Below are 25,035 nucleotides of genomic sequence, written 5' to 3' on the forward strand. Positions count from 1 at the left end.
TACTAATTTCAGATTCGTATTGGAAAGTCTCATGAAGGGGATAAACAACTCTCTAGCACAAACAACTTCGTAACTAGGAGAAGTTGAACCAAGGCTTGTCGTTAAGGGATGGATGAGTACTTACTATACATGTGTAGAGGGGTTATTTAATAAATTTCATAATTTTTCTATATATATTTATCTTGTGGTACAACACAATTTTTTTTCTTAAAACGATTTTCTTATTTTATACTTATAACTCACGTCCAAACTAATCATCAAACGACCCCCTAAGCAATAAGTTATTCATGTTTAAAATAATACGATATTTGATTCACGATTTAGAAATTCATATAATTAATATACGTATAAGCTATAAGGAATTAATCGATGTATATAATTATATTTTTTGTGTTAAGAAGATAGGCTAACTTTGTTATCTTTAAAGGGAATTCTTGTACTAATAATTGATGTATACTTTTAATTTTAAAATCATAATTCAACTATATCTTTTGTTGTATTTGACCAAATATTAAGAAAGAATTAGAAGATCTAATTTTCAAATACGGCTCAAACTAGTTTTTGGGTTTTCCACTTCAAAATCTATATCCAAATAATAATATACATTTCGATAATGCGATATCTATAAAGGACTTAACGATAATTTATTTTAAATACATTAAAAATGGACTAAAATAATACATAACTGAAAACATTTAAGATTGAATAGTAAAAGTGAAGATGTCCAAAATGTAACTGACAATTTTTGCTTTATATTCTTCCACACATTTCTCGAACAAAGTGCTTCATTGGAAGCTCCGCTACTCTCAGTGTTCTTCCTCCCGGCGAACACTGATGGGGAGCTCCGACCCTCTCAACGCCCGTCATCTCCGGTGAAACTCCGGTGCTAGAGCTCCCGGAGAACACTGATAGGGAGCTCCGCCGTCTCTGCTGAAAAACTTGGTTGATGAACAGTAACCGGTTTGCTTGTCCAGCTATCTTTGTTCATCGGGAGTTCAATTCATATGAATTAGGTATTTTCCATCCATTTGACCGATTTTATTAAATACTTTCGTCAGCTAGAGGATTGAAAATGAGAAAAATGAATGATTGGTTGGATTTTAACGTGAATTGTTGGTTGTAATTGTTAGACTTATAGATCTAATTGGGAATTACCTTAATTTTCGCATGTTTGCACATGGTGGCACTGTGTAGCCACCAACGACAATTTTAATAAGTAAGTTGCATAGGTTCCATGGCTTATGGTGGCTGAGGAATTGAATGATAACAAATGTAGGAAATTCTTAGTCTTTACAATAGCATGATTTGAAAAAGAGGATTCCGGGAGCCAGGGAAAATGATGTATGGAGTCTATGTGATGGGTCATCAGAGTCGGAGAAGAGGTGAAATCGGTCTGTTAATCCATTGTCTGGTGTTCAAATACAATTGCCACATCAAAATACCACCAAACATTATCAATCCATCAAGACTTTACAACCATGGACCTTTATACATAAAGCAGTTCTGACAGCTAATTCTTATCGATACGTCTGATTACATTCTCATGGTAATTGAGGGAAAACGTCCAGTCGCGCAGTTTATGCAGACCAGGAGATTTGTTATGGACCAGGATTAAAAAGTTGACCTATCAAGGCCATATCAGTGATGTGTTATATTCAGTGGCAACTTTTGTGCAACTGGTTACAGCGGCTAGGAATTTAGGGGACAAAGCTTTTTTCTTGGGTGTAATGCTTCTCCAAGCTTCTCAACTTCCGGGAATCAAGCCCGATCACATTTATATTACAGATGATTGTTTAGGTGCATACCTGTAAAGAAGTGGCGGCTTGAACATGGGGGTGTTCAACTTAGCAGATGGCAGTATACAGCCACATTATATGGTGTTTCCTCAGCTGCGTCTGTCCTCCATTTGGGTCACACCAAATCCTTGTTAAGTGAGCCATTTTCTATATTTAATCTTTTTGTGATTCTATATGTTCTTGTTTTACACCGGAAGTCAACTAGATTTTTTTAAATAGTATTCACAACATGTCATTTATCTTCAGACTTGGCTAATGCATCTTTTTGGTTTTCATATAATTGGACAAAGGTACTCTCACTAGTTGTTATCTTGCTTCAAGGTATGTTGTGTTGGATGGCTGAAGGATTTATCAAAGAAAATGTTATTTCATAGTGTTTTCTTTAGGAAGTTTCAACTCGTTAATAAAGTGTGAACATCTTTAATAGATTTGTATAAATTGTTCTTTTTGAAAATAATGGAACTTTCTGATGTCTGATTGGATTACTTGGAAGCCTCTTAGGAGGATCAACATTTCTATGATGCCGTTAAGACTAGGAAAAAATGATGACAAATATACTTATGGAGAAACAATTAAATGCAAGAAGCAGATGGTTTACTGTTGTTATGGACCTTTAATGTTGTGTGACTTAAGACTAAATTGTTTGGTTATCGTTTGTTTTTCTCTTTTATCGCATACTAAGTTTTGTTTGAAGTGATGATATCCATACTTGTATAATGATATGGTTTTATCATTATTCTGTTTCTTGTTGTTCTCCGTTATGTTAACCCTCCGAACATAGCCAATCCTACCTTATTGGATTGGTTAAGTCACAGTAATTATGAAAAAACAGGCTAGCACATATTTATGTAAACATACTTGGTATAAATCTTGTTTATCATATTTGTTGAGTTTAGAACAGGTACTTGGTATTTGAGTAATTTATTCCTCTTTTTGGTTAACCACGTAAATATTTTGGCTGTTTGCATGTGTCTTGTCGGCAATTTTTCATGTTTAACTCCCCATGAACATGAGACGTTTCGTACACTGGAATTTCTAATCTGTGATTTGAGTAAATCCATGGAATCTGAAAACTTTGAAGTTCAAAAAACAGTCTTGGAATAGGATATGAGGAAATATTACTCTTTTAACTGCTGTGTCTCATTTATTCTTGATATAGCTTTTGGTCGTTTATTTACCGTCACACTATCTTGACAGGCATCCTTTGATCCATCAAATCTAGTTACATCTGTTGATGTCCATAACATTTTTGAGAACCGTTCCTAGAAGCTGATGCATCTGAAGGAAGCCGATGTACTAAAGCTCTCGCTATGTACGGGGTTCAGGGAAGGGCGGAACCACAAGGGTTAGAAGCACAAACCTATGACTCAAGTTATCATGGATATACAAGAATGTAGCATAATTTGCAGCTACACATCTAGCGTAAGTTAGTTTTGTTGTTTATTGCTAAAGCATGTTGTATTTTAATTGATATTTGTATAAGGTGGAATTGTTGCTATTGTGCAACTACTATCTTACTTTAGCTTATCATATTGTGTTAGATATTATGAGACAGTGTGATCATGATACTGTTGAAGCTCAAAGGACTCCTTTGAGTTATTAATAGTATTCGTCGGATCAAAATTTCCCATTCCTCTTATTTCCTCTTTACAATTAGAAGGTCCGCGTCCAAGCTTCGAGAAAGGGGGTTTTGTAGTAACTTGTATCACTAACGGGTATGTTCAAGGTAGTGATAATGAAGGGGGCAGAAATAGAGCGATATGCAAATTAACTTGACATTAAGATGTATTTTGTTGTTTTAAGAAATGAATGATGATAAGCCTGTGCTTCACAAACAAGTTATACCTGGAAGTAATCTTCACCCAATGAGTATAAAGTGGGAAGGAAAAGGTAGAAGAAAGAGAAATTAATGATTTTTTCCTAGTAGAAATATATCAAGATACTATTACAAGTAATACATTAATATTTACAATTGTTTCAGTTTCTTGCTGCATCGCTTTTCGTATGAAGAATATGTGAATGAAAATAAAAATTAAAGGGCTCTCTGTAGCTAAACAATTTTTATTCTCAATCATAACTCACCAAAATGGTTATTTTTCGAGTTGATGTTCTGTCATCAGAATATCATAAACTAGGGGATCATTTGGTTGCTGGTTAGGAAGTTGAGTTAGGCATGTTTCAGAACTAGCGTAATTAGTACTATGTTTGATAGCTTTTTATTTGATATGTGGATAATTTATCACACCAAGTACTGTGTTTAGTTACCTAAAAGTAATTCATTCAAATAAATTAAGTTTAGAAAGGGATATATATCCGGGAAGCGGGAAATATCGGAACCAAAAAGGTAGGTATATGTACCAATTAATGAGAAATAGAAACTTGACCTAGTTTAGTCACTCATTTGGACAACTCAAACTAAAATCTAAAAAGATGGAACTTTTATTTATGATAGTTAGAACAAGTATAATCTATGCATATTTAAATACCATGTTAAAGTCTTTTTTAGTATACAAATTTGTAATTTTCCCATATAGCGACATAATAATGCATTCAATCTTCTGGTATCATCACCTTTTTATTTCAAGCTACAATTCATTTTAACTTTTCAACAAAGGTCTTCTTGTAACCGTTAAGAAACTACTATACGTGTCACAAAGTTACAGTTAACATTTTGAAAAGTAATTTCCTTGTATAGTCGTTACATTAGGAATAGCAAACAATTTTCAATTTTAAGTTTTTAGTTAAATGACACTAGAATTTTGTCTTATATTTTCTAACTTTGGATTAAACTATTTGAATTTTCATGTCTACCAGTAATTGTTGTAGTTGTATTGGATGTTGTATGAAAGTTGTAAATAAGTTGTGCATTTTATAATAGTTCTATATAAAAATGTTTTTAAGATGTATGATTTTGTATGTTTGAGGAATAACATTTCAATACAAATTTAGTACATACTGTACAGATTTTGTTTAAGTTTTGAAACAAGATTTATACAGTTATATACAAATTGCTTACAACATGTAGAGTCTTTTTCCAGAAACCAACATGAACTTCATACAAGATTTATACAATTATAGACTACTTCTCACAGAATCTGCATGAACTTGTGAGCGAGATTTGAAGCCTGATTTCGTTGATGTCTTGAAAGAGAAATCCTTTTATGTTTGGTAAAACGGAAAATTACGTTACTTTTAGTAAAATGAGGTCTAATTTCAAAATCCAAAACCAGATCATCTCGATTGTTTGACAAGTTGTTAGTGGCTGTTTAAGCTATTAACTTTGTTTTTGGGTAAATCTTCTTTGCTGCCTTTGTTTATATTTTCAGATTCATTTTATACACAATTTTCTTATACCTCTTTGACTATTATAGCTCCCAGTGCTCTCTTGATATTGGTTTTTGAAGAATTACTTAATTGGTGGTAGTGAAGCTGTAGCTTTTTAGAACCTTATGGTTTATTATTTCCTGAGGAATTTGTCTAGCAGGAATATAAACTGTCACTGTTGGAGAGTGAAGTTAACTTTTTTTTCAATTGTTTGAAGAATTGGACACCATATTAGTAAAAGTTTCCATCTTATTTAGAATCCTCTTGTATGAATTCCGGTTTTCTCCATTGATTATATTTACTCCTATGATTTGACGTTGCACTTCAATGAGCTAGAATCAACCTTGTTAGTTTGGTGAACAATTGGTGAGGAAAAAAAGGAGCATCATAGTATGGGTGTTATACTAAGTTTGTGTTTACTGTGAAAGTTTTATGGTTGTTAATTTGTTCTAATATTATATATCGCATTCCCTATTGATGTTTCAGATTGTAAATGACTGATTGCTCGGAGCTTCCACAGGATTTGTTGAGATTGATAGGTCATTGTCTTATTACATATACCAAGTCCAGTTCACATGTGTTTGAACTTCATGGAGGTCAGTATTACCAACTATTTCCAGTATTGAGGGAGTTCATCCATGCTTGCTGCTGCCTCATGACGATTTGTAAAAATGAAAAATTTCTTATTAGCATACATGAGAGAAGAGTAGTTTACTATCTTGAGATCCCGGAGGTCCTTGGTAAGGAGTTTCACGCCTCACGGTTCATCCCAAGGATGGTTAATTTCTAATTTTCTATTGAAAAAGACTCCTAAAATCTGTCTAACCTGATCACTGGTTGAAATCACCCTTCCACCGAGGTATAAGTACCCGATGTGAGAAAGTATTGTGCTAAGAAGTTTGAAACTGAATATTTGCTTGAATTCCATGATGGACAGACATTTTACTACCAGTGATCTGGCAACCCACCTTTTATTCAAAGTAGTACTATCTTCATGTCCTGCCTCTAGCAAAGTTGACTCTTTGTTTGTCACCATCTATGGTGGTAATTATACCTTGGCCTACTGTAAACCTGGAGATAATAAGTGGATATCCATTTCCAAAACAGGATAGCATGATGCCATCTTTTATCACTACCAGAAAAAATGCCTTTAATGACAATTATTTAGTGGCAATCAATTAAATGCCACTAATTTATTTCATTTGTGCAACAATTATAGCAGCAATTAGAGTAATACAAATAATTGAAAGCGAGATTTTCCTAATTTTATCTCCCCTCCATCTTTTTGTATATTCCCTCCCTCTCCTCGATTCCTCATTTTCCTCCTTGTAAACCTAGAACAGACAGAAACCCAAAATCCTTGTTGCTTGTTGTCCGATTTTTCAGTATATCTGCAATTTTTCATCAGGAATTTTGGATTTGTGGTGGATTTTTGATATTCTGGATGGGAACGATGCGTAAGAGGAAGGTGAGCTTGTTTGATGTGTGGATGACTCGTCGGCGTCAACAAAGAAAGCCAATAGAAGCTTAAATGGTGTAAACACAACAAGTGATACGAAATGCCTTACAGAGATTCGATGAAATTTTGGGGAAGAGGAAGACTCTTCCCATGTGGCATCAAAAAGAGTAATTCTCTATCACCGGTTGTCATCACCAGGTAATTCAAATCACCTCTCCCTCGCTCAATCTATCTCTATCTCTATCTCCTCCCTCTGTTTTGATATTTCTTTATTGTTGATGGCTCTTTTTTTTCTTGGCTATCAACCTTTCCTCTCGTGAGTTTCTATTGTCGCTGGCTTACATACTCGAGTCATAGGTCTGGTTTTGTTTTTCTCCATCTTTGTTGATTTTCTATTTCTAATTAATTTTTGTGCATCTAGTGATCTGCTTTAGATTATGTTCAATTTCTTTAGTGACATTTATAATACAAGTACCAAACTGCATATAGTTGTATGTTGTGTGGTTGAGATGGAATAACTCTGACTCCTATCCCATAACAAATCCGCAGGTCTCCTAAAACCGAGGAACTGGTAGTGTCCCTTAATGACCATGAGGACATAGTCAAGATGTATGAGAAGAGGATTAGCTGATAGACGTTCATGGTTCTGAAGTCTTGTTGGGTCTATAATGTTTGGTGTTATTCTGATGTGGCAACTGGATTTGAACACCGGAGAATGGATGCAACAGACTGATTTCACCCTCTTCTCCATCTATGATGAGCCATTCCATAGATTCCATACATCGTTTTCCACTGGCTCCCGGAATACTCTTCTTCATAATCATGCCATTGTACAGACTGAAGAATTTTCTACATGTTTTATCATTCTCGTCCTCAGCTAGCATTAGCCATGAAACCCTTGCCAAATTACTATTAAAATTATCCTTGGTGGCCACAGAGTGCCACAATCTGCAAACAGTGCGGAAATTAAGGTAATCCTCAATCAGCTTTATACGTCTTACAATTACAACCAACAGTTCACGGTTAAGCTCCGACCAATCAGCCATTATTCTCATTTTCAAGCCCTAGCTACCGAAAGGATATAATAATATTGGGGCAAATGGTCGAGTATCAAGCAATTCTCAGAAATTTTTCTTTTGCCATTTTATACTAGATTGTTGAGAAAATGATTTTTAATGTATGGAGGGATTCTGGCCTAAATTATCCCTTTTGGTGGTAGGCTTTACTTTGTCTTTTTCTCTCTAATGCCATCATGAGTACTATTTGTCCTTTGTTCAAATTATCAACTATGTTGGTTTCTTTATCTATGCCTTCCTATTGAACAATTTAGATTCTTAATTTGACTCCATTTTTTTAAGTTCAAATGGCATTAGAATTTTGCAGATACAATTTGCAAGTTCTTTTGTGATGGCCAGCATTATGGCATATGCTGCAATTCGACAAAGTCTGTCTCCTTTTCAGTGTAAATTATATCTTAACCATGGTGTAAAGCCATCGCGCGATAAATATAGAACTCAACAAGGTTGTGGTCGAATCTTGAGGGATTTTGTGTGTTTTGTGAAAGATGAATTTGTATTGTCTCTAATCAAATAAATTAACCTTTACTTGAAATTTGTTGGTTTTTTTGTACTAGGAGGAGCAACAATTAACTAGACAATTAGAAAGCAAAGTAATGAACTAATCACAGTAAGCAATAATTTGTTGTTGGAAATTTTGAGGGGTCACTAATATATACGCTATTAGTGGCGACCATTACAGGCATTTGCAGCGACTGCTTTGCTACTAAAAGATACTTTAGTGTCACCTATTATAGGCATTAGCAGCGACTAATATTGCTACTAAAACATACTTTTAATGGTGACTATTTTATGTATTTGCAGTGAATAAAGTTGCTACTAAAACATACTATTAGTGGCGACTATAATAGATATTCACACTTTCACAGCGAGTAATGTTGCTTCTAAAACATACTTTTAGTGGCGACTGTTATATGTATTTGCAGCGATTTATGTTGCTAAAACATACTATTAGCGGTGAATATAATAGGTATTAGCAACGAGTAGCGACTATTGGGAATACTTTTAGTGGCGACTATAATTGCTACTATAACAAACTATTAGCAGTGACTACTGTTGCTACTTAAAAGTACATTCAAACATATTTTTAGTGGCGACTATTATAGATAGTAAGCAGCGACTACTGTTTCTACTAAAATGTACTTTTCGTGGAGACAGTTATGTGTATTAGCAGTGACTATTGTGGCTACTAAATCATAATATTAGTGGCGACTTTCATAGGTATTAGCAATGACTGTTGTTGCTACTAAATCATATTATTAGTGGCGACTTTTATAAGTATTAGCAATGACTATTGTTGCTAGCGACTATTTTGCTACTAAAACATATTAATAATGGCGACTACAAAAGGTATTAGTGGCGACTTTTATAGGTATTAGCAATGACTATTGTTGCTGGCGACTATTATGAGTATTAGCAGCGACTATGTTGCTACAAAAACATATATTAGTGGCGACTACAAAAGGTATTAGTGGCGACTTGTTGCTACTACAAAAACATATATTAGTGGCGACTACAATAGGTATTAGCAGCGACTATTGTTGCTACTAAAACATATTATTAGTGGCGACGGAAAAGGTATTAGCATCGACTAATGTTGCTACTAAAAACATGCTATTAGTGGCGACTACAAAAGGTATTAGCAGTGATAATGTTGCGACTAAAACGTATTATTAGTGGCGACTACAAAAGGTATTACTAGCGACTATTGTTGCTAGTTGCTACTAAAACATACTATTAGTGGCAACTATTATAGGTATTAGCAACGGCTATTGTGCTACTAAAACATACTTTTAGTGACGACTATAATAAGTATTAGCAGCGGCTATTGTGCTACTAAAACATACTATTAGTGGCGACTACAATGGGTATTAGCAGCGACTGTTTTTGCTACTAAAACATACTACTAGGGCGACTATGCAGCAGCTAATGTTGCTACTAAACATACTTTTAGCGACGACTATAATAGGTAGTAGCAGTGACTACTGTTGCTACTAAAACATACTATTTGTGGCGACTATTATAGGCATTGCGACTAATGTTGCTACTAAACTTGTAGAAGATTCTTCTGTCTCTATTATGGGATGATTTTGAAGAAGAGGAAAACGATGTATGAAGTCTATGGGATGGTAGTTCACTATCAGAAAAGACGAGGGGTGAAATCAGTGTGTTACATTGCATCTCTGGTGTTCAAATTCAGTTGTCGCATCAAAATACCACCGAATATTATAGACCCAATAAGACTTCAAAACCATGGACCTTAATCCATAAAGGAGTTCTGTCAGCTAATTCTTCTCATACACTCATGTTTTCTCATGGAGGTAGAGACCAAATAACACATTACTAACAAAAGAATTTCAAGAAATGTTGAAACTTTGAGATCTCCATTACTACCAAAACTTGATTTTCTTTGTTATCTATAAAACCAAAAATTAGAACTAATTGTGTTTCCCTTGTAGCAAATTTTGAATAAATGAACTAATGGATGGTAGATGTGCCAGCAATTATCTGCCCAATACATGCGAGAAACCAGGATTTCAACTTTATGGCTTCTGGATTTTAGGACCAGAACTTCAAGTGCTAATAACTAGAATATACATCTAATGTCTAAGGTATTAGTAGCCCCTGAACTAATTTTTAAAAAATAATTTTGTATACCTTTTTTGCTTACGTGGCATCCAAATATATCTCACGCATCTCAATCGTGTAGAATCACGGTATGTGCCATATAAGTCAAGGGGCGTACAATATTATATATAAAATGAGTTTAAGAGGGTTTGAATATTACTATAGATTTCAATATTACTATAGATTTCAATATTACTGTAGATTTCAACTCTCCCATGACCATAATTAACATAGATCATACATTTGCCAAGATAATCTTTTTGATACCTTGAGATCATATATACAAAAATGGCTTACAACTCCATAACATAGGTAATATTAGGTCTAGACCATATGTTACCCTCTCTCCCCATTTAGATCATCTCTCATATATATAATTTTTACTGTTTTTATTTTTTGAAAGAAGAGTTTTTCGACAAATCTATATACGTTTTCCCGATCTTTATTATATTTTTATATTTCGATTGTACTTTTGTAATACGGAGGAGGGTTTTTTTGACAATCACTATATTTATATATTGATTATGCAATATTTATTTTATTTGTATCATTCATTACATACACTCTCATTTTAATGTATTTCGTTATATCAAAACCCCATACAGATGATGGTGATTATAAGCAAATGAATACAAGTGATACGAACGAAAACGATAGAATACAATATAACAAATAAATTATAACGAATAAATGCAATCTTTGATATTAGTTTTGTTGGTTATACCATTATACATGAATTTTATAGGTACAAGTTGTTAATAAGGGGGAAAATTACATGGGATGGCAAACATCCATATGTAATTAGTTAATAAGGGTATAGTTTAATTTATTTACGGTCAGTAAATACAATTTCAATTTTTTTGCCATAATTAATGGAACCCACTATCTATTTGTATACAAAATAAAAATAGTCATCCAAAGATTTTTGTATAATTTTATTTAAAATCAAATTTATCTCTCCTATTCTCATTCCATATCTTTTCCTAAAATTACTCTTCCCTTCTAATTTGAATTTCCATTGGAAAAATTTTGACCTTCTCTCTCCGATGTTCTTCCATTTTCGTAGGTAATTGCCAAAATCACGGCTTTCAATATTTTTTTTCTTGATTCCTTCTAAAACAATTGTATATGTAGTATGATTGTTAGTTTTTTTCATATTTTTATTAAAAAATCTTTATTACTTATTAATTTACAAGTCTTTCAAAATCAGAATAGATGATTTCTGTCCATGTATGAGGATTACGAGAGGTATGTCATTGTATGTCAATGTTGTTGATAATCCACATTCGTTTCAATTAGGTTAACTCATGATTCTGGGTTAATGTAGAGTCTATGGCAAAACATAAACAAGTTTAAGTTGAACAATCTATTGAAGAATTGAGATCCATGAAAAAAAAATGACTCAATGGCGATTCATAAAATCATCAACAACGGAAAATCTAGCGACATTAAGATTGTTGAAGGTGGAAGTAAGAGAAAAGTCATAAACATTGATTCAGAAGAGATTGAATCTGCCTCATCAGAACTGGACAAATCTGAAGAATATCGAGAACATCAGATAGTGTAATTTATATACAAATTACAAAGTTATGTATATAGTGGTTTGTATATTAAGTTAATATATACAAAGTATTATGAAACGCTTCTTAATTGTATATACTATTAGTTGTATACCAATTGCTAAAGTTAGGTGTATAGTGGGTTGTATATTAAGGTAACATATACAAAGTCTTATGAGGCAATAACTATTTGTATACAATTATTTAATTTTGTATAAAGAAATTTGTAAATCACTCTATAATATTATAATACATTATACAAATTCGTCGATATATACAAAAAATTATGAATATAATAAAATATTGTATATATAAGTGTTACACCCTCAAATATAGAAACATATTTCAAGCTTACTATATATACAATTAACAAATGCATATTATATACAATTAGTTTAATCATTAATATTTTTTTTTAAAAAAAAAAAAAAACATGAAATCACAGATGCACATATATAACTATATTATATATACCAAAATTATTGTACATTATACAAATTTCTAGAATTATAAAGAAAAAAATAGGAACATACTAAAATATTATATAAAAAAAGATTACCTAAGAAAAGTTAAAAGAATATATGATGGTCATATACAGTTTAAAACACAAAATCAATTACACACAAATATTATATAAAAATTATATACAATTTCGCAAGTATATACAATATAATCAATTTATATATAAATATATCTCTGTATGCGTGTGTTTCATAGATTTATCTAAAAAAATATTTGATTTTGAACTGGTATTGTCAATCTATAGCTTTAGAATTCTTTTTATGGGGAAATACTTAATTTTAATGTTTTGCTTAAATCATGGGATTATGTAAATTTATTGTTAGCATCTTTTGTGCTACTGTTACCATTTATTGAAAAATAATTATTTTTGTATATATTTAATTAAAAAAATGTTTTATACAAATTTAGAGTCACCTAACAAACTAAACTATACCCATGGAATGTAATTACGTAAACTATACTCATAGAATGTAATTTCATAACATCCGTTTGTCATATATGAAGTTAATAGTTAGTCATTTATGTTAAATATAGGATCATTTTTGATCATTTTCATAAGTAGAGGACCATTTTGATCATTTTCATAAGAAGAGGACCTTTTTGATCATTGTCATAAATAGAGGACCATTTTGATAATTTTCTAAACAATTTACTCTAAGTAAACACAAAGTCTAAAAAATTTGTTTGAGCCAAACACATCTTTCACAGTTGTGCTTCTAATAGGTGTTCTGGAGAGCTCCGCCAATTTCATCGCCGTCACCGCTGAAAAAATTGGTAGATCGAAGAATTTCCGGTGTGCTTCTTCAGTCTCCGTCATATCAATGTTCATCGGGAGCTTGAGATTCGCATAAATTAGGTATTTTCGGATAATTTGCCCAATTTTGTTAAATACTTTTGTTAGATAGGGATTGAAAATGAGAACAATGGTTGATTGGTCTGAACTTCATCCTGAATTGTTGATTTTAATTGCTAAACGTATAAATTTGATCGAGGACTACCTTAATTTTCGAACGGTTTGCAAACCATGGTACTCTGTAGCCACTAGGGATAATTTTAGTAGTAATTTGCCTAGGGCTCCCTGGCTAATGTTAGCTGAGGAAGAGGATGATAGAACACATAGAAAATTCGTCAGTCTGTACAATGGGATGATTTTGAAGAAGAGGATTCCCGGAGCGAGTGAGAAGAGATGTTTCGAGTCGAAAGGATGGCTTGTTACAGTTGGAAAGGATGAGGGTGAGATTAGTTTGTTACAACCCTTCTCTGGTGTTAGAATTGAATTGCCACATCAAAACACAGCTGCTTTTTATGAACAAAACAGAACTCACGATCTGTGGACCTATATCCATAAAGCAGTTCTGTCAGCTAATCCGTCTCATACGTCGGACTATGCTCTCATGGTCGTTGAGGGAAGATTCGAGAGCCTCAGTTTATGGAGACCAGGAGATTCGTTGTGGACCAGGATTTGGATCCCCGAGCACATTGGACATATTAGTGATGTGGTATATTTCAGTGGTCACTTTTATGCCGTCACTTTTGGCCGTTGTGTCCTAGTTTGTGATGTTGTTGGCACTGATCTCACTAAAGTTTATTGTGTAGCACATCTTGCACCATGGGCTGACGGTAAGAATTACATCCTAGAATCACTAGGATCATTATTTGTAGTTGCGCAACAGTTTGTTGATATACGTTATGTCAAAGAGGATCGTGAGAGTATTCCACCGACGCGCATCCCAGGTGGAGATGAGGAGAAGGATCAGATTTGCACGTACAGGACAAGAAGATTTCTAGTTTTCCAAATCGAGTTTTCTAGCTGCAAGGCTATACCAGTCATGGATTTAGGAGACCAGGCTTTTTTCTTGGGTGCCAATGCTTCTCTATCAATCCAAGCTTCTCAATTTCCAGGAATCAAGCCCAACTGTATTTATTTTACAGATAACTGGATTGGTGCATACCTCTTCTTTGAAAAAGGATGCGGTTTGGACATGGGTGTGTTCAACTTAGCAGATGGCAGTATCGAGCCGTTTTATGATGGTATTTCTGTCAGTCGTGTTTGTCCTCCAATCTGGGTCACGCCAAATCCATGACGAGTGAGTCATATTTTTATATTTACTCTTTTTGTTATTCTATATCTTCTTGTTTTACCCCGGAAGTCAATTGGATTCCTCACCAATTTCAAAATGAGTTTCACACAGGAAGAATAAATATATGTCAGATATGCTTGAAGAGACATTCATTCTGCATTTAGTAGTACTGTCATTAGCCTCTCTTGCGTGAAACAATAGAAGCAACAAGGCAATTTTGAGATTCTTCATTTTGATGTATCATCTTCTTGAAGTCATCATTTAGAAGTGCAACCCTTATTCCTAGTGACCGGTGTTACATCAATTTTCATCTTGTAAGCACTTCCATTTCTTCCTAATCGGGCTAGAGTTTAAATTACTCTTTTGAATCTCACCCTTTTGGCCAAAGAGGACTTAAAAAAGTCGATGATGGTATTGCGAGAGATGTTATTGAATAATGAATACTCTCATCTGAACTCACTAGCAGAAACAATGGTGTTGTTTTCTAACATTTTCTGTTTGTACTCTTTTCTTTGGAGCACTATTGCTCTCTTTTCTCATTGTTTCTCTTAAACATTTATGCAAGTTGAATAATGTAAATCGGTCCAAAAATAGCATTAAACATGATAGAAACTGAAGGAGGAGGTTGCTGTAACTGAACATGTTCTTGCCAATGTCCCTCTACCTAATCCTTCATTACCCTAAGAACTGCTAGAACTGAAACTGAAATCGCCAGAGACCAAACTACTGAAATTTTTGTAGACGACGTTGAATTTTCTGCCTACTCTAGCCGGTCTTTCTCATCCAAAAAGATTAGCCAACCTGAGATACTTTCATTGATCCTATATAATATCTGTATAACATTCCTCCTCCATTACAATTTTTTTCTCTAATATCATCCTGAAAGAAACTTGAACTTGCTGGCAATATGTATAATAAAAACCGAATTTTATACTATATTTTGGTCTGGCAAAAAGCTTCATGGGGGATAATAGTGAATAATAATAATAATCAAAAGGAACAGATGGCTGGAGGATTTATAAAGAAATATAATTTTCCTTGGTGTTTTATAGATTAGTAGATTAATTTTCTTTTTTGAAGATAATTAGGAACTTTTTGATGTCTCATTGGAATCTTGAATTACTTGGGAACCTCTTAGGTGAATGAACATTTTTATGATGACGTTAAATTAGGAAGAGACGATGATAGATATACTGATGGAGAAAGAAATAAATGCAAGAAGTAGATTGTTTATGTTGTTCTGGACCCTTAATGATGTGTGACCTTAGATGAGATTGTTTGGTCCTTTTCTGTTTTTTTGTTTAGTGCTTACAGTTAATGCTGTGTTGATAAGAAACCGCTCTATTATTGCCAGCTAACGTTTGTTTGAAGTTATGATATTGATACTTGTTATATCATCATATTTTTTCTTGTAATTTCTCTGTTTTGTTAACCTGTCCTACCTTATCGAACTGGTTAAGTCACAGTAATTAGATAGTAGCAGGCTAGCAAATATTTATGTAAACGTACTTACTATAATCTTGTTTGTCATATTTGTTGAGTTTAGGACAAGTACGTGAATATTTCACTCCACTATTTGGTTAACTATTTATTATGTGAAGTTTTTGGCTGTTTACGTGTCTTGTCAACAATTTTGCATGTTTAACTCCCGATGAACATGAGAAGTTTAGGCTGGAATTTCTGATCCGTAATTTGAGTAAATCCATGGAAACTTACACTTTAAAGTTCAAAAAAACATCCTTCATAATAGGATATAAGGAAGATGACCACTATTTAAATGATTATTGGATGAAGGAAATGCAAAAGTAGAATCAATCTTCTCATTGTTGCATTAGTTACTGGTTAACTGGTATCTATATAAATATTGGATGAACGATATTCTCTTTATCCGTCATCCCTTACTATTACTCTTTAACCGGTAAATCCCATTTATTCTGGAGATAGCTTTCGCCCATTTATTTACCGCCACATTTCCGCAACAGGTATCCGCTGATCCATCAAATCCAGTTACATCTACTGATGTTCACAAAATTTGCAAATCTTGCCCAGAAGCCCAGGTGAAGCGCAGGTGTATGACTTAAAGTTGTTTTGGATGTTCAAGAATGTATTATAATTTGCAGCTACACATCTAGTGTAAGTTTTGCTGATTATTGCTAAAACTTGTCGTATTATAACTGCTATGTACAAGGTGAAATTGTTACTGTTGATCAACTACTATCTAACTTTAGTTTATCGTATTTTGTTAACTATTGTGAGACAATGCAATCATGTTACTATTAAAGCTCACAGAATTCCTTTGGGTTATCTTACAATTACAAGGTAGTCCCTGTTCTAGCTTTGAGAGAGGGGTCTTGTAGTAGTAACATGTATCGCTACGAGCACTGTTCAAGGTATAGAAAATAAAGTGGGCAAAAATGGGGAGCAATATGCAAATTAATTTGAGACTGAGACATAATTTTTGTTGTCTTTCCAATGAATTATGATAAGCATGTGCTTCAGAAACAAGTCATACCTAAAAGCATTCTTCATGCGATGAATATAAAGGGGTAAGGAGAAGGTAGAAGAAACTAATGAGTTTTTCCTAGTGGAAATATATGAAGATACTACTACAACCAATACATTAATACTTGCAGTTGTTCAACCTCTTGTTATGTCGCTTTTCGTACATAAATTATGTGAGTTGTAAATAAGATATATGGGCTCTCTATAGCTAACATATTTTATTGTCAGTCACAACTCTCACCAAAGTGATCATTTACTGGGTCAATCTTGTGTCATCAGAAAATCACAAACTAAGGGGTCATTTGGATGTTGTTAGGAAGTGAAATTATTCATGTATTTAACAAGCATAATTAGAACAATGTTTGGGAGCATTTTATTTGTATGTACAAAATTTAGCACACCGAGTACGGTGTTTAGTTACTTGTTGCAATCCTTCATAACTAATACATGAATAAGTTATGAGGAAATTTATGTATTATTTATGGACGGTAGAAGATGCAGTAACTAATCTATAGGTAAGTACCTAACTAATCCCCGTATTGCAACAGAGGTGGCTCAATAAAATTGATGCCCTTAAGCCAAAGCTTAATAAGATATTATAAAAAAATTTAAATAAAATTTATGATTTTTTTTCTAAATTTACTCTTTGAACTTTTTAGATGCAGAGGTATATATTTATACTATCCTTTTTATTTATTATTACTTGTTGAAATGCATGTATAGGCCTAAGTTGTTAAAAAAATTGTTAAAGGAAAAGGCTTGAAAGAAGTTAGCCATTTAAAACCCTACTAACCCACGAGACCCCGTCCATGGACCGTTGGTCATTCTACGGACCATAGGTCGGGTCCGTGGGCCCAAACCACACAAATCTTTTGCTAAGTGTTGAACCACGGTCTGGACTACGGTCCGTCGTTCCAAATTAATTCATTAAAATATTTCTTCAGATTGATACTAAATTAGTTGATTTAAAGATTAAGTTCAAATGGGAATATGAAACTATCACAAACTGCAAAAAGGAGAATAAACGAATGGTGGAAAAATCTGAACCAACAAGGTAGATAGATATATGTACTGATTACTGTGTCGTGACATAGTAATTTATTAAATCTTCTTTTCATATCACCACCTTTTTATTTCAACCTAAAATTAATTTCAAGTGTTCAATAAAAAAATTCTTATAAGCTAATAAATTCCTATATGTATCACAAAGTTACAATTTATATTTAAAGAAATTCATTATTTCCTTACATAGTCACGCCATTAGTTGAAGTTGTCACTTTATGTAGAATCTTCTTGTATGAATTCCTATTTCCTCCATTGTGTATGTTTACTTCTATGATTTGGTGTTACACTTCAATGAGCTAGAATCAACCTTGTAAGTCTGGTGAATAATGGGTGGTGTAAAAGGAACATTTACTACATGTAGCAATATTTTCTTAGAATTAACTACTTTGCTAAAGCTATATCTTGATGTTCTAAAACAAGATTAAGATAGATGCGTTAGTTCTTGATTTGTAACAAACAAGATGTGTACTTAGTGATTATCTCTTTTGGTTATTATACTAAGTCTGTTTGATACTGTGAAAGTTGGTATGGTTATTTTTTTGCTCTAATATTATATATCACATTCCCTATTTATGTATCAGGTTATAAGTGGCTGGTTGGTCGTGGCTTCCACAGGATTTGTTGAGGTTAATTGCTCATTCTTTTGCTACATACACTGATCCAGTCCAGTTCACATGTGTTTGTAATTCATGGGGTCAGTGTTACCTACTATTTCGAGTATTCAGGGAGAGTTCAGCCGTGGTTGCTGCTGCCTCGTGACAATAATACAAACGCAAAAACTTGAGAAGCATCTTAATAGCATACATGAAAAAAGAGTATTCACTACCTTGAGGTCCCAAAGGTCCTTGGTAAGGAATTCCGCAGTTCGTCCCGCGGAGGGTTAGTTTCTACTTTCTATTAAAGACACCTACAATCTGTTTAACCCAATCACTAGGGGTGAAATCACCTTTCCACCGAGGTATAAGTTCTCTGATGTGAGAAATATTGTGCAAAGAAATTGACACTGAAAATGCGCTTGAATCCCATGATGTGACTTTATTCCTTTCGGCGGATCTGGTCAACGCTCGTCTTTTATTCAAAGTTGTCCTATCTTCAAGCAAAGTTAATCTATGGTTGTTGCCATCTATGCACTCTACGTAATTTATTAAACCGGTTTATGCTTGTAGCTACCCCCGGGGGGAATACGTGTAATAGCCCCGCGGGGAACCCCCGCCCGGAGGCGGGAATCTCTTTTAATTTGTCTCTGCGATTGGTCTTTCCTGCAGCTGGACCGCACCTTCGCTTCGCACCTCTGCTTTGTATGCAAAATATTGAATAAGGGTTTAATAAGGAGATCTCTTAATTACTTGATCAAGGAACAGTGCTTTCGAACATTACTTACGAGAATCTCAATCCTTCTGCCTCACCTTCTGAAAGGGTAGTAAGAAGGGGGGTTCGGGTGCGCTTCTTCTTAATGCTTTGGAATATTCTATTCTTGTAGCAGCCACCGCTTCGGATCCTGCTCCTCTACAATTTTTGGCCCCATATTCTGGGTGTGCCATGGGGTGGTAATTATAACTTCGCCTACTGCAAACTCGGAGATAAAAGAAGTGGTTATCCATTTCCAAAACAGGATACCACAATCCATCTGTTATCACTGCCAGAAGAAACGCCCTTTAGTGGCAATTAATTGAATATCGGTAACTTTCCTTTTGTTCTACTAGTAGCAGCATTTGGAGATTAGCTGGGAATAAAGACCTTTTCACTGGTTATTGAAGAAAATAGCCACAGAAAGTTGATACTGAATGCAAATTATTGGAAGTGAATTTTCCTAATTTTACCTTCCCTTCCTCTCTTCATTTTCTCCTTGTAACCTGAAATCATATCTCCCGTTTTCTGATTTTTCAGGTGTATCTGCAATGGTCTCATTGGGGATTTCGGATTCGTGGTGGATTTTAGATATTCTGGATAGGAATGATACGGAAGAGGAAAGACAAGTAAGCTTTTTTGATGCGGTGGATGACTCGTCAGCGTTGGCGAAGAAAGCCCACTGAAGCATAAATGGTGGAAACAGCATGACACCTGATGTTTGATCAACAAGTGGTACGAAAAACCTTCTCACAGAGATTCTATGAATTTTGGAGAAGAGGAAGACTCTTCTGGTGTGACATCACACAAAAAAGTTCTCAAGATGATTAATATCCAATCATTGGCAATGCCTTCTCTGTCACCGGCTTTTTTCACCAGGTATCCGAATCATCTCTCCCTAATACTATCTTAATCTCCTCTTTAGTTTTGATTTTTCTTTATTGTTGATGGTCTCTTCTGTCTAGCTCTCAACCTTGCCTCTCGTCAGTTTCAATTGTCGCCTACACACCCTGAACCCTAAGCTTGTTTTTCTTTTTCTCCCTTTTCCTTTCTATTTTTGTTTTTTCATTGATTTTCTATTTTTAATAAATACTTTATGCATATACTCTTCTGCTTTAGATTATGTTCAATTTCTTTAACGATTCTTATAATACAAGTACTAAACTATGTGCATATAGTTGTATGTTATGTGATTGAGATAGAATATTTAGTAAGGGTTGTAACACTTAGCTATAAACTTAGGAAATGACACTGCTTGATAAATCTAATGGAAATTTTGCTTCGTTTTTCCTATCTACAGCATATGTGTTGTTCTTCGGTGGATTTGGTAATAATTATGTTGGAGTACTAATTGGGAGACAAGAATATGTATATGTGGGAGACTACTTGTTATTGCTCATTTGGCAGCAAGTGTCATTTCTCTTGGATTTGAAAATATTGTTTGTGTTTTCGTGGCTGCTGATATGTTGAAGTCTATTAATTTTCAATAGATAGCAGGGGATGTAGCTCAAATGGTAGAGCGCTCGCATTGCATGCGAGAGGCACGGGGTTCAATCCCCCGCATCTCCATTCATTTTTCGTTTGATCTCTATCTCCATGAGGTAGGGGTAAGGTCTGGGTACACTCTATCTCCCAGATCCTAATCATGGAATTTCACTGGGTATGTTGTTGTTATTAAATTTCAATAGATAATTTACTTCCTTTTGTTATATGGTTTTCTGCTCTCTGATCTTTTTCAGAAAATTGCTGAGTTGGCTCACTCACATGGGTCTCTTGTGCTGGTAGATAACAGTATATGTCCCATGTACCATCCCATCGTTTGGACCTTGGAGCAGATCTGCAGATACTTTTAGTTCTGGTAAATTCTCAAGGTGCTGATTACCTTTAATGATCTGTTATTATCAGATATTGTGATGCATTCAGCAGCTAAGTTTGTATCTGCCCGTAGTGATCTGATGGAGGGTGTATTTGTTGTCACAAGGGAAAGGGTTTCATGGATTAATTTACGCTTATCATATGATTTCTCATCATCCTTGGTGCCCTTGAGTTGCTTTCATGGCCAAAATTATCAGATTACCCTGATTGAACTAAAAAAGAAAAACCACTCTTATTAATAAGCTCCTTTACTCCTTTAGTAGATTCAATTACCTGAAATCTCAATTACTAAATATCTGTTGCATAACTGGTCTATCGGGAAATTATTACCTCAATGGAACTATAGAAATATCTAAACAGTTGTAGTTTGGAGTGCAAAGTTCATATTTACTTAGAAACAGATAGTGTACGTGCTAATGTTAATCTAAAACATATTCTTTATCTTTTTGAAGGTGACAAATTATGTAATCTTCTTGTTAGGTCATTTCTCTGAATAGATTCTATCACCTGAAGATTCTCCGGAATTTTAACCCAACATATACAAGCAAGTAAATTCACATTTTTTGGTTAAAATGATGGTTTTAAGAAGATAGAAATGAAATGCTTAAGTCTATTATTTTTTTGGTGTAAGCAAGAGTTGGTAGGGGAAAGCATAGAGATGGTCGATTTTCAAGGAAACTTGTAACTCTGTATGGCTTTTTGAGGGTGTGCCCACCACCCTGTGGGATGTAAGTTTCCCATTCATCATCCCTTGGATGTTGAATTTTTTGTGAATACAAAGTTACCCTTATCTCAAAAAAAAAAGAGTAAATTCACATTTTGTCAACGGATCTGTTTAGATATTGTGGTATCGAGTTAATGTAATGCCTCTCTGAAGTTGGGATGTCACACATTTGACATTTGTAATCTGAGGGTTGTGAAAGTCTAAATTGCAGTCCTTTGACTAGGCTGAAGCTGCATAGGATAAGGTCCCCTTATGCAGGCATAACTTACTTTTTCTAAAGACAGTGCCTTCCCCTTTTACCGATTGTGAAGTTTAAGATTAGCTCACTTACTCAACCTGATATTCTAATTATATATATTGACTTATAAAAATCAGCTTGACAAAGAACGTGTACCAACTTCAGAATGCAGAGTGCAGGCTTAGCCCCATTTGGTTGCTGACTTTGTTTAAGAAGGATTATAATTATGGTGTCGTGTGTAGAAAAGCAATAGGTATTAAATTTTGCTTGCATTTTAGTCTTCTGTGTTGTTATTACTTGCTAGATCCATTTTGTTTACTGTAGCTGTGAGAGTGACTTGATTGTCGATTCTTTTTGGTTGCACCATGAACAACGTTTAGCTCTCACGAGGTTGGTTGACATAAGCTAATCCTCTCTCAGAGCAATCCACTAAGCCATTACCCAATGTCATGGTTTTGGTAAGTCGGAAGGAATTGTCTGGTGGTGCCCGCCATCTCCTTCCAGAAGGTGTGATAATTGTAATCATTTTGTAGGGTCTTTGAATTGATTATCTTCCAAAGGTTTGGTGATCGGGCTAGACCTGGAAACCTCCTTCCAGGTACATAATTGGTCGTCTGTGTGTGGCAATGAATCACAAGACTAGTTGGAAATCCTACTCGTCTTGGAGCTTCCAGTAAGACGAGTTGGAAATCCTACTCATCTTGTGGTAATGAATCACAAGATGGGTTTGAATTGAGAAATTCAACACAGAAATCTTCAACTGTGGGTGAAGACAAACAAGTACCTTTATAAATACATGACTTTTCTGTTCCAAAAATAATTAAATATGTGACTTCCTTCTGTTTCAAAAATAAATAAATATGACTTCCTCTTTTTTTTTTTTATGAAAAGAATCCGCAGCCGCTATCCTTTGGATACGCACAGGGTTGAACCCCCGTTCCTATGCAATAGCTCGCAAACCACATAAGAGAGGTGATCTGCACTAGGCAAGCGTGGTGCGACGAGCTCGTCCCAGTAGGCAAACTCTTGCTTTCGCTGGCAAGGGATTTCGAGCTTGAGAGCTCCAACATGAAAGTTCCAAGCTCAAACACACTGGGCCATCCCGAAGGGTGACTTTCTTTTATACTTTACTAGTTATTGAGCTTCACTCGTCCTTTATTAATTTCTTAATGTCCGTGTATCCAATGACTTCTTATAAAATATCTGCTCCCTATTTAAGAATTTTCTTGCCACCTTTTTCTTTTTGCTTGATTGAAAGCTTGAATTTGGAGTTCTTGTTTCCCCACAGTTATACTTTTTACTGGTGAGTGCTTTCCTGACATCATAATATTCAGAAAGAATTCTGTCAAAGTTGTATAATATATGGACATTGTGTTTCCACAAGATGGCAGGAAAATGCACAAAAAAAGTGCTCCTCGAGTGAAGATGGTTAACTGTGCTGGTTTTCCAGGCCATCCTGACAGATATTTTCACTATTCGAAGGTATGTTAAAACGTATTTTTAGTATTCTTGGTTTACCTTTAATTTCCATTGGCATTTGACATTCCATGCTGGTGTTTTCAGGATCAGAATTGAGTTCTCTGACCGGGTCATGTCACCAAATACTTCAACATTTCAGTCAGTCTCGGTGAGTATACTCTAATCCTCTTCATCCAATATTAAAGATCAAATATCATCAATCTCATTTCTGGTCCTGAATTTTGCATAAAGTGTTAAGTCACTCATAAATCTGCTATGCTTCATGTCCCATGCGGGCTATACCTGTTGCAGTATGTGAGGCTAGAGATCTTACTGAGGATGTAGTTCAAATATCTTAAATGATTTATAAATGACCTAAACACTGCGCTTAGAACTAAGCTAGCATAGAGTATAGATCGTCACCTGCCACACGTCTAAACAAGGATAATTGGCTCAAGGTCATGCAATGATAGTTGTCAAGAATATCAGCTTGTTAAGGAGATCAGAAGATCAAGAATATAAAAACCATCACATTGTTAAAGAGGAACTTTGGGCTACAACATGATGTTTATAAATTAGTAGTTGTCTTCAATTTCACAATTTGATAGTTCTAGTATTAAGTGAGTGATGTTTTGAGTTTGATGATTCTAGTAAGAATCTTCCAACTGTACGTTCAAACACGTTACGCATTCATTAGTTAGATGTAAACATTCGGATAGATTTTAACCATATTTAAAGTGTTTGCAAATTGCAAGGTTGCTCGAATACTACTACTATATAAGAACAAGATATTGGATGTGGTATATAGGAGACCCTATTAGATTTGTTAGCACTAAATAATTACTAATTAAATTTACGTACATTTTATTTGTTCAGTTTAGAAAGAAGAAAAATTTATCTTTCTTATAACCTATAATCATTTCCTGATGCATTTTCCAAAATATTGTATATTTTAAAGGTATAATGATACAATAAAATTGTCATTTTATTTATGTTTTGTAAGTTACTAGCCAAGTAAGAATAGACTGATGAATAGTACATCAATTTATTGATTCCAATTAGTGGTGTTAAGATTAGGTATATAATTATATTGTTCATAATTACAAAGAAGTCAAAAGGGTCTTCACAAAAGATTTTCAGAACCGGTTACTTTTGTAGATTATTTTTGAAAGTGAAATAAATCCCTTTTTTAACATTTTCTTTTAAATGAAACCATGTAATTATTTAATCTGAATTGTTTTTTGTAAAAAAAAATTATATTTCTACTAGCATAGTTTCATATTTCAATGTACAAAATTGATGCGGATAGACTGACGTCACGATTATGTCAAATGTTAAAAAATATTATTAATTCATTTATAATAAAATGATTTTAAGATAA

The 25,035-nt window shown here is 34.2% G+C and overlaps 1 protein-coding gene, 1 long non-coding RNA gene and 1 other non-coding gene across 7 annotated transcripts; all 3 read left to right on the forward strand.

The window, feature by feature from the left end:
* Positions 1-740: 740 nt before the first annotated feature.
* LOC109120968 (uncharacterized) lies at positions 741-7,882 on the forward strand. 2 transcript variants are annotated; one of them, XR_011211043.1, is made up of 6 exons: positions 741-1,013; positions 1,277-1,931; positions 2,994-3,218; positions 5,607-5,716; positions 6,529-6,777; positions 7,129-7,882. It is a non-coding gene; the product is annotated as an uncharacterized lncRNA (long non-coding RNA). The 2 variants fall into 2 exon arrangements; XR_002028412.2 differs by lacking the exon at positions 741-1,013 and having other exon boundaries at positions 1,195-1,931.
* A 5,164-nt stretch (positions 7,883-13,046) lies between these two features.
* LOC101255719 (F-box protein At2g26160) lies at positions 13,047-20,855 on the forward strand. 4 transcript variants are annotated; one of them, XR_003247738.2, is made up of 5 exons: positions 13,047-14,451; positions 16,428-16,578; positions 18,594-19,812; positions 19,900-20,238; positions 20,660-20,855. XR_003247738.2 is itself a non-coding variant. In XM_004245465.5 (2 exons), the coding sequence occupies exon 1, from the start codon at positions 13,279-13,281 to the stop codon at positions 14,446-14,448; it is 1,170 nt and encodes a 389-aa protein (XP_004245513.1). In that variant the 5' UTR covers positions 13,051-13,278; the 3' UTR covers positions 14,449-14,451; positions 16,428-16,682. The 4 variants fall into 4 exon arrangements, 1 of the variants encoding a protein (XP_004245513.1); XR_011211337.1 differs by having other exon boundaries at positions 13,051-13,220; XR_011211338.1 differs by having other exon boundaries at positions 13,051-13,220; positions 18,594-19,691.
* On the forward strand, positions 20,856-20,928 carry TRNAA-UGC (transfer RNA alanine (anticodon UGC)). Its single transcript has one exon. It is a non-coding gene; the product is annotated as a tRNA-Ala (tRNA).
* The last annotated feature ends 4,107 nt before the right edge of the window (positions 20,929-25,035 follow it).

This window comes from Solanum lycopersicum, chromosome 8 (assembly GCF_036512215.1).
Source record: "Solanum lycopersicum chromosome 8, SLM_r2.1".
Taxonomy (NCBI): domain Eukaryota; kingdom Viridiplantae; phylum Streptophyta; class Magnoliopsida; order Solanales; family Solanaceae; genus Solanum; species Solanum lycopersicum.